Here is a 13,515-nt window from a genome sequence, read left to right as displayed (position 1 = left end):
CACGCAGCCACAGGCACCAATCCGCCCGAACGCACCCGGTCGCCGCACAGACAAACCCCCCACCCCCTTCCCCCCCGGTAAGCTATATTCAGATTTTAAGACGCACCCCTCATTTTCCTCCCAAATTTTTGGGAAGAAAAGTGGATCTTATAATCCGAAAAATACGTTACTTTTCTGGCCTCCTCCAGTCCGGCCATGTGATTGATTTTCTGTCCTCTGCAGCGGATATGACTTTGGCTACATGGTGAAGCTTCTCACAGACTCTCGGCTTCCAGAGGAGGAACATGAGTTCTTCCATATACTGAATCTTTTCTTCCCTTCCATTTACGACGTGAAATATTTAATGAAGAGCTGCAAAAATCTCAAGGTGAGATAAAGATTATTCTACCTTTTTTAACGATCATTAGTTTTCTAATGATGACTTTGTGTTTAGGAGTCCAGTGGGCGGTCCTACCTGGTGAATGACAGCCTACCCTGTACAAGCATGTCTATAGATGGCTGTCAATCATTATGTAGGACTGCTGAATAGATTTGCAGAGTTTTCTTGTGTGATGGTGATCACTGAAGATTATTGTGTTTTATTGAATCCTCTCTTGTACAGGGCGGCCTGCAAGAGGTGGCCGATCAACTGGATCTACAGAGGATTGGTCGGCAGCATCAAGCAGGGTCTGACTCGCTGCTCACCGGCATGGCGTTCTTCCGTATGAAAGAGGTGCGCATGTGTCCTGAGACATCCAGAGAAACACTGACCATAGTGGTAAAGTCCTATGTCGGAGGTATAGGTTAATTCTCGATGAGACAGATGCCTCCAACATATGTATATGTAAAGTATATATACTTTATATGGCTTCCATGTTAAAGGGGGGGAAAAAATATTGTGCAGTATCTGTTTTTTATTATATTCGTCTGGTTAGAAAAGCTTGATTGAGTATACAGTAAAGAAATAAAATAAGCCAACCTTCACCAGCCCAATAGCATTCAAGAGGGCTCTCATGGACTCTTGTCTGGTCATTGGGGGGCCTATTAATGTTTGATGTAACTTTTGGTACTAGAGACTAAAGATGAATGACTCAATTGCAGGTCCCTGGTCCAACAACCACGTTAGTCAATCAGTTGCTGTCGAACGGGAGCCCTGTGAACTATATACCACAAGCCGGTGTCCCCTGTGCCTCATTTATTCTGAAGGCCCAGTGTGATGTCCTATTTGGGTCACTCCATAATATCACTCCAGACTTAAAGGTGTCTTCCAAAACTAGGGCTACCCCTTCTGATTCCTCATGTTTCCACCAAAAAAAAAGCCTATACTCTCCTCTGGTGCCAGCGCCGTTGCAATGGTGCCGGAGCTCACGTGATGCTGTGACATCACGCGAGCCCCAAGTCCAATCAGCACCGCCTTCAGTCGCCCCGCCTTTGGACACGGGAGTAATCAACAAGAAGTGAGCGGCAGCTGCAGCACCGGAGGGGAGTATAGGCTTTTTGATCTTACTTGGTGGAAACATGGTAAGATGTTGATTAACTCGTTTGGTCCAAAGGCGGGGATATAGAAGCCGGTACATGTAATCAGGATCAGGAGGGGTTATCCTAGTAGTGGACACCCCCTTTTATCAGAAAAGGTGCCAAGGGTGCTGGCGGGTAAGATGCCGGTCATAGACAACTGCGTGGCCTTTGCTCATGTATTAAATGTACACTTAAGTGAGTGAACTCTGCTAGTAAAGACTTGCCGATGTGCTTTGCCATAAATATATTATTGAATGTTCTCAATGAGAGGAACAAAATTATAATCTTGTGATACCTTTTAATGGCTAACTAGAATAAAGTGATGTTACAAAGCAAGCTTTCGAGACATCTCAGGTCCCTTCATCAGGCATGGTATGACAAAATATCTGAAGAAACACAAATATATGCACAAACAGAGCAGAGGGATGGCATAATAAAAGGCATTTAAATAAACAAACACTGAGCTTAGAAAGTGAATCCTTTAATTAGCTTTGATTAGTGGTGTGAAAGGTTTGTCCCAGTATGCATGTAGGATCAGAGGCATGGTGAGTCTCTGGAATAGACTCCTTAGATTTTGTAATGGGCCATAAATTCTTCTGACAGGTTGAGTCCTGTGTCCAGAGTAAACATTTTAATGAATTTGTATTCCCAGACCCTGCCATGGCTCTGTGATCTGTGATCTGAAATTGCCTTTTAATATGACAACTTTCATATGGTTTATGTTGTGTCCTGAAGCACAGAAATGTTTGGCCACAGGTAAATGGATTTTTCTTCATCGTTCCTTATGGAAGACCCAGACCATGGGTGTATAGCTTCTGCCTCCGGAGGACACACAAAGTACTACACTAAAAGTGTAGCTCCTCCCTCCGAGCATATACACCCCCTGGATGACAAATCTAACCAGTTCAATGCTTTGTGTTCAGGAGGTCACACACACACATGCATTCTCATCTGATTTTTGATTTCAAAGATTTGGAAGAAAAGCGGGTCCAATCTGGACTCCCGGCATGTCCCTTCTCACCCCACTGTGTCGCCGGTGCTGTTAAGGTTGATTTTACAAGGCTGGAGCCTTCACATGCCGCGCTCCTTCACCATCCCCTGAGGCTCTGGCTTGAAGTGGGAGCCATCACGGTTCTCACTGCTTTGCAGGAGACCGGTCTCCATCCGCAGCCCTTTCAGGATCCTACCGGACGGAGCGCTCACCCCTCAGGGACCTGGCCCTGCGTCTCATAAGCTAAGTATTGAGACGTTATTCAGGGGTCCCTTGTACATTTATTGGGGGGAGAGTGTGTTATTTCACTTTGCTGTGATTTCCGGCCGATTCTCTGTTTTTTTCCTGAGAACCGCGCCGAGGGTGCCTGCTCGTCGGCCGCATGGGAAAATCTAGGCCCCGGCTTCAGATGCGGCCTAGTTTCGTTTTCAGTGCCCCTGCATGTCAGTCATGCAGGGGAACAGTGCGGCGCCGCCCACCGGCCGTTCAGCAGAGGGGAGGACACTCCTCTCTGAGGAGATGTTCCCCTCCCCTGTATTTCTCCTTGGCCCTCCGGTTCCCGCTCTTGGACTAAACCCCGCCCCCCCTCCTCACTCCGGCGCCATTTTATCAGCGTTCACACACTGATCGGCGCTGGCTGCTGCAGCTACTGCATCTGTCTGGGGGTCCAAGCTGTGGAATCCGGAGGGCACACAAAAGCGGTCTGGTAAGCCTCAACCTCTGGTTGTGGACTTTATTATACACTCTCTGGGGGTCATTCTGAAGGAGTGTATTCTTAACTGCAGAGCCTCCACCTCAGCAGCATGTCTCTCACTAGGAGCAATGCTGCAAGGCTTTACTCTATATGCACTGCATGTCAGCTCATACTGACTGAACCGAGCACATATCCACATTGTGATGCCTGCTCTAACATGGTGGTGTCTCAGCCTGGAGCCTCCCCCAGGGGTCCCTCCGGCTGCTCCAGCCCCGGTGGCTGAACCCCCGGCTTGGGTAGCATCGTTTTCTAACGCTATCTCCCAGTCCTTTGCCGACTCCATGGGACAGCTGTCCCGGACTCTGCTGACCATGCATCAGCCCCCTTCTCAGGACGCCTCTGCTGCTCCGACTCGCTCTGCAGAGCTCACAGAGGATTTTTTATCTGTTCCCGGACCCCGTCCTCCTAAACGGAGACGCAGGGACTCTTCTCCTTCCTCGTCCCACGGCTCTGATTCACGAGCTGAATTGCAGGGCGAGGAGGATGCCTTTTACTGTGGGCTCGGACGCTACCTCTATGTACCCCATTGATCTATCTGAGGGTGATGCGGATGTTAGTGACTTGATTGCGTCCATTAATTCCGTACTGGACCTCAATCCACCAGTGTCAGAGGAACAAGCCTCTCTGGTAGAAAAACACCAGTTTACCTCACCTAAGAGAGCAAGGAGTATGTTTTTTAACCACTCCAGTTTTCAGGCCACTGTGACCAAGCCCAGGGCCTGTCCTCACAAACGCTTCCCAAAGCGTAGTTCTGATGACCGTTTTCCCTTTCCACCAGAAGTGGTCAAGGAGTGGGCTCATTCACCAAAGGTTGATCCTCCGGTGTCTAGAATCTCAGCCCGGACAGTCGTATCTGTGGCCGATGGCACCTCTCTTAAGGATCCCACTGACCGCCAGGTTGATCTTCTGGCCAAATCTGTATATGAGGCGGCAGGGGCCTCGTTCTCCCCGTCTTTTGCAGCAGTGTGGGCTCTTAAGGCAGTCTCTGCTTCTCTGGCGGAGATACATTCCCTCGCCAGGGACTCTATGCCCGAAATGGTTGCCTTAACTTCCCAGGCTTCGGCTTTTTCATCCTATGCCATGTCTTCCATTCTGGAGGCTTCTCACCGCACGGCGGTGGCTTCCGCTAATTCCCTCGCGATCCGCAGGATCTTGTGGCTTCGAGAGTGGAAAGCAGACGCTTCTTCCAAGAAGTACCTTGCTGGGCTCCCCTTTGCTGGGTCCCGGCTGTTCGGTGAACAACTGGATGAAATTATTAAGGAAGCTACTGGCGGGAAGAGTACTTCCTTGCCACAAACTAAAACCAGGAAACCTGTCCAGGGCAGGAACCAGTCGAGGTTTCGTTCCTTTCGTTCCTCTAACTGGTCATCCTCTAAGCCCTCAGCCTCGTCCACTAACTCAGCCAAGGATCGAAAACCCAGCTGGCGCGCGAAGCCGCGTCCTCAGAAGAACGGAGGAGCTGCTGCCACTAAGGCAGCCTCCTCTTGACTATCTGGCTGCGCCAACAACGTCCTTGGTCGGTGGCAGGCTCTCCCACTTTGGCGACGTGTGGTTTCAACACGTCTCCGATCAGTGGGTGCGTGATATCATCTCCCACGGCTTCAGGATAGAATTTTCTTCCAGCCCGCCAAACAGATTTTTTTCTGTCCACTCCCCCCTGCTCCAAAGCCGCCGCCTTCTCTCAGGCCGTGGCATCCTTGCAGGCCAACGGAGTAATTGTTCCGGTTCCCGCCCGGGAACGGTTAAGAGGTTTCTACTCAAACCTCTTCCTAGTCCCCAAGAAGGACGGTTCCTTCCGGCCCATCCTGGATCTCAAGCTTCTCAACAAGCATGTTCAGGTGCGGCACTTTCGCATGGAATCTCTGCGATCGGTCATTGCCTCAATGACCCAAGGAGATTTTCTAGCATCCATCGACATCAGAGATGCTTATCTGCATGTGCCAATTGCAGTTTCACACCAGCGTTGGCTACGTTTTGCAATCGGAGAGGAACATTTCCAATTCGTGGCTCTCCCCTTTGGGTTAGCCACGGCCCCTCGTGTATTCACCAAGGTCATGGCAGCAGTGGTTGCGGTTCTGCACCTCCAGGGGTTAGCAGTGATTCCTTACCTGGACGACCTTCTAGTCAAGGCTTCATCCAGTGCAGACTGTCAGCGGAGTGTCTCGCTCACTCTCGCCACGCTTGTTCAATTCGGGTGGCTTGTCAATCTGCCCAAGTCCACTCTGACCCCGACCCAGAAACGTGCGTACCTAGGGATGCAATTCGAGACTCTGCCGGCACTTGTGAAGCTGCCCTTAGTCAAACAGCAGTCCCTTCATCTGGCGGTGCGTTCTCTATTGAAGCCCCGCCGTCATTCCATCAGGCACCTCATGCAGGTGCTGGGTCAGATGGTGGCGTCAATGGAAGCGGTTCCCTTTGCCCAGTTCCATCTGCGTCCTCTGCAGCTGGACATTCTCCGCTTTTGGGACAAGCGGACCTCTTCCTTGCACAGGCTAGTGGCTCTGTCGCCACAGACCAGGAGCTCTCTTCAGTGGTGGCTTCGGCCCCTCTCTCTGTCTCAGGGACGCTCCTTCCTGACCCCGTCCTGGGTGATCCTCACCACGGACGCCAGTCTCTCCGGCTGGGGAGCAGTATTTCTCCACCACCGAGCACAGGGCACTTGGACTCCGTCCGAATCAGTCCTCTCGATCAATGTGCTGGAAATCAGAGCTGTGCTTCTAGCTCTCGTAGCCTTTCACCACCTGTTGGCGGGCAAGCACATTCGAGTCCAGTCGGACAACGCGACAGCAGTTGCCTACATCAATCACCAGGGCGGGACTCGCAGCCGCCTGGCGATGTTGGAGGTTCAACGCATCCTTCAGTGGACGGAGGACTCCAAGTCCACCATATCCGCAGTCCACATCCCAGGCGTAGAAAACTGGGAGGCAGATTATCTCAGCCGTCAAACCGTGGACAGCGGCGAGTGGGCTCTGCATCCGGCAGTGTTTCGGTCAATCTGCCGCAAGTGGGGCACTCCGGAAGTGGATCTAATGGCATCCCGGCACAACAACAAGGTCCCGGTTTACGTGGCTCGCTCCCACGATCCTCAGGCCTTGGCAGCGGACGCGCTGGTTCAGGATTGGTCCCAGTTCCGTCTGGCCTACGTGTTTCCCCCTCTAGCTCTCTTGCCCAGAGTCCTGCGCAAGATCAGAATGGAGGGCCGTCGGGTCATAATCATTGCTCCAGACTGGCCCAGGCGAGCTTGGTACCCAGACCTGCTCCGTCTGTCCGTAGAGGTGCCGTGGCATCTCCCGGACCGCCCAGACCTTCTCTCTCAAGGTCCCTTTTTCCGCCAGAATTCTGCGGCTCTCAGATTGACGGCGTGGCTATTGAGTCCTGGATCCTGACAGCTTCAGGCATTCCTTCCGAGGTCATCTCCACTATGACTCAGGCTCAGAAGTCTTCCTCGGCCAGGATTTACCACAGGACTTGGAGAATTTTCCTGTCCTGGTGTCGCTCTTCCGGCCATGCTCCTTGGCCGTTTTCTTTGCCGACCATCCTGTCCTTTCTACAGTCCGGTCTGCAGCTAGGACTATCCCTCAATTCCCTCAAGGGACAGGTCTCGGCTCTCAGTGTTGTTCCAGCGGCGTATCGCCCGACTGGCCCAGGTGCGCACCTTCATGCAGGGCGCATCTCACATCATTCCTCCTTACCGGCGGCCTTTGGATCCCTGGGACCTTAATCTGGTCCTCACGGCCTTACAGAAACTCCCCTTTGAGCCTCTTAGGGAGGTTTCTTTGTTTCGACTTTCACAGAAAGTGGTCTTTCTGGTGGCCATAACTTCTCTCAGGAGAGTCTCTGATTTGGCTGCGCTCTCTTCGGAGTCACCCTTTTTGGTTTTTCACCAAGACAAGGTGGTTCTCCGTCCGACTCCGGACTTTCTCCCTAAGGTGGTGTCTCCTTTCCACCTTAACCAGGACATTTCATTGCCTTCCCTTTGTCCGGCCCCTGTGCATCGCTTTGAGAAAGCGTTGCATACTTTGGATTTGGTGCGGGCGCTCCGGATCTATGTGTCACGCACCGCCGCTCTTAGGCGGTGCACCTCTCTTTTTGTGCTAACCACGGGTCAGCGCAAGGGCCTCTCGGCTTCTAAACCGACCCTAGCTCGTTGGATTAGGTCGGCCATATCCGATGCCTACCAATGTTCTCAGGTGCCTCCACCGCCGGGGATTAAGGCGCACTCGACCAGAGCTGTCGGTGCCTCTTGGGCTTTCAGGCATCAGGCTACGGCTCAGCAGGTCTGTCAGGCTGCCACTTGGTCTAGTCTGCACACCTTTTCGAAGCACTACCAAGTGCATGCTCATGCTTCGGCAGATGCGAGCTTGGGCAGACGCATCCTTCAGGCGGCTGTCGCCCATTTGTGAAGTTAGGTTTTGCCTACTTCTCAGTTTCTGTTTATTTCCCACCCATGGACTGCTTTGAGACGTCCCATGGTCTGGGTCTCCCATAAGGAACGATGAAGAAAAAGAGAATTGTGTTTACTTACCGTAAATTCTTTTTCTTATAGTTCCGACATGGGAGACCCAGCACCCTCCCTGTTGCCTGTTGGCAGTTCTTGTTCCGTGTGTTTTCACCGGCTGTTGTTGTAGACAGAGGTTCCGGTTATTCCGGGTTTTACCCTATCTCCACTTATGGGTGGATGTCCTCCTTCAGCTTTTGCACTAAACTGGTTAGATTTGTCATCCAGGGGGTGTATATGCTCGGAGGGAGGAGCTACACTTTTAGTGTAGTACTTTGTGTGTCCTCCGGAGGCAGAAGCTATACACCCATGGTCTGGGTCTCCCATGTCGGAACTATAAGAAAAAGAATTTACGGTAAGTAAACAAAATTCTCTTTTTTTGTCTGTGATTGTGTGGCGGTGAGATCTCATCCTTGCTCTCAGTCTCTGTCCTGTTTCTCCAACATAGAGGCCCCCAATAGGACATATAGTGCACAGGATTAAGTACACCACGTTGGAAGAGGAACATGTGAATGTCCCAGGAATTTTATAGTCCTTCTGTGTGTTGTGGATCTGTATCTGGTCTTTGGTCTCTACATGAGTGCAGGTTTTGCAGCTCTTTACATTGCAAGGATAAGTTCCTCGTGGTGTGTCTGAGGGCATAGAACTTCGGATCATGATGCTCCTTTAAATTAGGAGGTTGCCTGTAGCACAGCAATGGAGGATCTTTTGAATATTGTTTTTAACCGGTCATCCTTGTGTAGAATGTGGTGAAGTTTCTTGGCAGTTCTTCTCAGTACCCCAAGCTGTGGGTTGTAGGTCACCACCAGAGGTACTCGACTATTTTCCTCTTTTTGTTTGTATTGAAGCAGTTCACTTCTAGGGGTCCTTGCTGCTCTAATGATATGAGGTCTGGGAATACAAATTAATTAAAATGTTTAACTCTGTGGAGGTAAAATATATCTTTGTACCGTGTTAGCCAGTAGAGATAAAAAATTGTTTAAAAGAACTGAAGTCCTCAGTGGTTGATACCTTTTAATGGCTAACTGAAAAGATGGTAATAATAGCAAGCTTTCCAGACTACTCAGGTCTCATCAGGCATGGTATAACACAAAATCTGAAGAGTCACATATTTATACACAACAGAACTGCATCAATATTTATGGCCACAACAGTTTGCCCCCCCTTCCTGCCATAGTGATAGTTCTGTTTCATATAACTTGGTTGTTGTTTGTTGTTTTTTTTTTTGTTTTTTTTCTGCACTATTCTATGTCCTGTTGTGTATAAATATGTGACTCTTCAGATTTTGTGTTATACCATGCCTGATGAAGAGACCTGAGTAGTCTCGAAAGCTTGCTATTATTACCATCTTTTCAGTTGGCCATTAAAAGGTATCAACCACTGAGGACTTCAGTTCTTTTAAACAATTTTTTAACTCTGTGGACACAGGACTCAACCTGTCAGGAGGATTTATGGCCCATTACAAAATCTGAGGAGTCTATCCCAGAGACTCACCAGACCTCTGATCCTACATGGATATTGATTGGGACAATAAAACTCTCACACCACTAATCAAAGCTAATTAAGGATTCACTTTCTAAGCTCAGTGGTTGTTTATTTAAATGTCTTTTTTTATTATGCCATCCCTCTGCTCTGTTTGTGCATATATTTGTGTTTCTTCAGATAATTTGTCATACCATGCCTGATGAAGGGACCTGAGATGTCTCGAAAGCTTGCTTTGTAACATCATTTTATTTTATTTTAGTTAGCCATTAAAAGGTATCACAAGATTAGCATTTTGTTCCTCTCACTGAGAACATTCAGTAATTTTTCAACTGGCTAGCGCGGTACCAAAACCTTTTCACTTGTAACTAATAAATATATTACTTGGCCAGATGTTTATAACTTTTTTTTTTCTTTTCTCTGTACCAGCTATTTTTCGAGGACCACATTGATGATGCCAAGTACTGCGGACGTCTATACGGTCTAGGAACAGGCGTTGCCCCCAAGTCGAGCGAGGAGGCGGAGGAGAAAATTAGCATCATGTCTCTCATCAACAATGGACAACAATGAGACGCCATTTCCATGGTCTCCCATCTCTCCCTATATTCTCCCATGTCTCGCGTAGATTTGCTCGTCTCGGCCACATCGCTTCCACAAAGGGCAATTATCAAAGGCAGCTGTAGATTAAACGGCTGTGCAAATGACTGCGTCTACACACATTGTGCCAGATCTGTCACATATATACATTGTTTTAAAACTTTTACTCAGACGTCAGCATCTTACAAAAAAGAAAAAAAAAATTTTTTTGCAACTGTAGTAATCGTCAAAAAAAAAAAAAAAAAGACCACTTCTCCACACATGACCAATTCTGTGGGCTGTGGCAAATAGGAACACTTTAACTCTTCGCTAGACATTTCCTTTGCTTTCAGTGTGGACTATTTAACTGGAGCATTGTGAGAATTGCATTGACCAGGTCGGTGTTTGTCCTCGTTGCTTAGCTTAAGCACCTTTTTTGTCTCTCCTAGCTGCTCCGTAGGATAAACCATTGGCTCTTCATTGGATTTGCAGTCTGGTACAGATACATCTGCTTAGCCAATATTGTGGCACATGTGAAGTGCTGTTCTTTTCCTATCCAGGTACAGATATATCTGCATGGGTATTTCCAGTGGAGACCTGATTCTATGATTGCAACCCCTGAAGAAGTCGCAGGCGAAACCTTATTCTAGTTCTTAACACAGCATGTATTGCCTCCACCATGAAATTCCAGAGGCGCGGTCTTCTCGAAGGTAAATCCAATGATGTTCTGTCAGTCCCAACTTAGAATATTAATAGTTCATCCATCTAAGATGAGTCTCATAAAAAGTTTGTTTTTCTTACTTGACTTCATACTATGAATTTTGGTCATGAATTGAGACAGAAATTAAATAAAGGTCAAATTTTTTTATTTATGTTTTTTGTTTGAGGACCTTTGGCCTTTCCACCTGCAAACTTAAGTTATTCAGTTTGGGTGCCTTCTTAAAGCGGAACCCCAACTTTTATGACCAATTTTTATGTTTCAATTCATTTAAATTGCAAAAAGTCTTTTAAAAAATTCTCCTAACACTCTAATTGACTGTATAAAACCTGTTTAGTCAGATTCTTTAGTCATCTTGACAACTGACTTTTCCAACTTGCTCCCCCCTGCCAATATTATGCCGTTAAGAGCTTTTGCTGAAGGGGTCGGCAACCTGCAGCACTCCAGCCGATATAAAACTGCAGCTCCCATCATGATATTAGCTTACTATATGTTAGATTCACAATATCTCCTGATAATATGAATCTACAGCTCTCATGTCATGACAGATGCTTTCTGTATATTGTAGTTTCACAACAGCCCCTGCCAACAGTATACCAGCAAGAGCTTTTGCTGCAGGGGTCTGCAACCTGCAGCACTCCAACCGATCTGTATCTACAACTCTCATCATGTCATGACAGATGCTTTCTGTATATTGTAGATTCACATCAGCCCCTGCCAAAAGTATACTAGCAAGAGCTTTTGCTGCAGGGGTCGGCAACCTGCAGCACTCCAGGTTGACATGATGGGAGCTGTAGATTTATATCAGCTGGAGTGCTACAGGTTGCCGACCCCTTCAGCAAAAGCTCTTGCTGGTATAATGTTGGCAGGGGCTGTTGTGACCCTACAATATCCAGCAAGCATCTGTCAGAACATGATGGGAGCTGTGGATTCATATCAGCTGGAGTGCTGCAGGTTGCCGACCCCTGCAGCAAAAGCTCTTGCTGGTATAATGTTGGCAGGGGCTGTTGTGACTCTACAACACCCAGCAAGCATCTGTCAGGACATGGTGAGAGCTGTAGATTCATGACAGATACTTGCTGGATATTGTAGAGTTACAACAGCCCCTGACAACATTATACCAGCAAGAGCTTTTGCTGCAGGGGTCGGCAACCTGCAGCACTCCAGCCGATATGAATCCACAGCTCCTATCATGTCGTGACAGATGCTTGCTTGATATTCTAGATTCATTAAAGAGCCACATATTTTGATTTGTGGACAAAAAAAAATTACGAAACCTGGTAGGATTTTTTTTAAAGACTTTTCAAAGCTTTTTTTATTGCTGTTTTAGATGTATTGGAATGATTAAAAAAAAAAAAATGGTTACGAAGAGGAACCTTCCCTTTTAAGAATGTGCCATACCTTCCATTTTAAGGTGAAGCTACCTAAACCTTGTGAATGTGACCATATGGGGTAAAGCCGGTGTACCTGAAAATCTTTGCCATGCTTTGTACACAGGGCGTCTTGTGTATTAAAGGTGTCAGTAGCTACCTGGAATTTTTTTTTTTTTTTTTTTACGGATATAAAATTGACTAAAAATGGCGGACTGTGTTATGTATTTAAAATTGCGCACAGTCTCCTTGTATGAAAAGAAAAATCAAGTATTACCTCCAATAAAAATATTCTGACTCTCTGATAAAGGTGTAATGGAAATAACAATTGTATTTAATATTTCTCTTGTGCGGCTCAAATACCCAGAACAGATTTTATTTTTATTCCTGATTTTTTTTGATGATTTGGTCGTCTCCTGACATTTTATGCCCTTTAAAAAAAAAATGAAATAAAAAAAAGGGTTAAAGGCTTTTTAATGTGGAATATATGTATCCTTTTTTTTTTTTTTTTTTTTTTTTTTTAATGTATATTGAATCCCTTTAAATTAGAACAAACACTGCCCTGTTCTTTATCGCCCTGTAAAATAAAGAATATGTAATAAATTAACTTAAAGCATTGGAAAAAAAAAAAAATTCCACACCGTTCCCTGTAAGTCTTGCTGTTTTTAACCCCAGCGGACTGTGTAATCTGTCTCCGTTATTGTTAGCTGGAGTTTAAGAGGCGTGTAAATATTATTTATGTTTTAAACTTGTAAAATAAAGATGTTTCATTTTTGTTTTTTTTCTTTCTAGTGGAGACAATTTGTGTAACGGAGGCTAAATTTATGGTTTGTTTGTTATGAGAATTTTAGTAGGTTAGTGATCATGTACACTACAGTTCAAAAGTTTGGGGTCATTCAGACAACTTTTGTCTTTCTTTGTCGCTCCATTGGGAGACCCAGACAATTGGGTGTATAGCTTCTGCCTCCGGAGGCCACACAAAGTATTACACTTTAAAAAGTGTAGGCCCTCCCCTCTGCTATACACCCTCCCGTGCATCACGGGCCCATCAGTTTTTATGCTTTGTGTTGAAGGAGGCACACATGCACGCAAGCTCCACAAGTTAGTTGGCAGCAGCTGCTGACTATATCGGATGGAAGAAAAGAGGGCCCATTACAGGGCTCCCGGCATGCTCCCTTCTCACCCCACTCTGAGTCGGCGGTGCTGTTAAGGTTGAGGTACCCATTGCGGGTACACAGGCAGGAGCCACATGCCGTTTTCCTTCCCCATCCCTTACAGGGCTCTGGGTGAAGTGGGATCCTTAAACGGTCACCAGGCACTGGGACCGCGCTCCCTCCGCAGCCCCTGGGGGAATCTGCTGGACAGGAGCCCGGGTATCGTCAGGGACATGGCCCTGCTACTCTGAGGTACTCTGTGTCCCCTTGGGGACGGCGCATAGAGCGCCTGTTTGGTACATGCTGCAGCAGCTGCTGGGTGTGTTGGTGCGCCGGGACTACCGCGCTGGCCGCGCTTGTTTGCCGGCCGCGCTTATAACTCGAGTCCCCGGCTTTTGCGGCCTAGTGCCGCATATTCCCGCCCCCGGGCCTGCCAGTCAGGGGTAAGGGCGGGACGCTGCACGGAACGTCAGCG

The 13,515-nt window shown here is 47.6% G+C and overlaps 1 protein-coding gene across 1 annotated transcript in view; it reads left to right on the top strand.

The window, feature by feature from the left end:
- Positions 1-10,670, top strand: part of CNOT8 (CCR4-NOT transcription complex subunit 8) — an 80,498-nt gene extending 69,828 nt beyond the window's left edge. The window contains exons 5-7 of the mRNA XM_075344306.1: positions 223-367; positions 602-712; positions 9,652-10,670. Coding sequence (XP_075200421.1) covers positions 223-367; positions 602-712; positions 9,652-9,792 — 397 coding nt within the window. The 3' untranslated portion in view covers positions 9,793-10,670. The remainder of the gene's footprint in view (positions 1-222; positions 368-601; positions 713-9,651) is intronic.
- Positions 10,671-13,515: the final 2,845 nt, after the last annotated feature.

The sequence above is a fragment of the Anomaloglossus baeobatrachus genome, chromosome 4 (genome assembly GCF_048569485.1).
Source record: "Anomaloglossus baeobatrachus isolate aAnoBae1 chromosome 4, aAnoBae1.hap1, whole genome shotgun sequence".
Taxonomy (NCBI): Eukaryota; Metazoa; Chordata; class Amphibia; order Anura; family Aromobatidae; genus Anomaloglossus; species Anomaloglossus baeobatrachus.
Note: the sequence above shows the minus strand (reverse complement) of the source record. Positions and strands in the feature narration are given on the sequence as shown.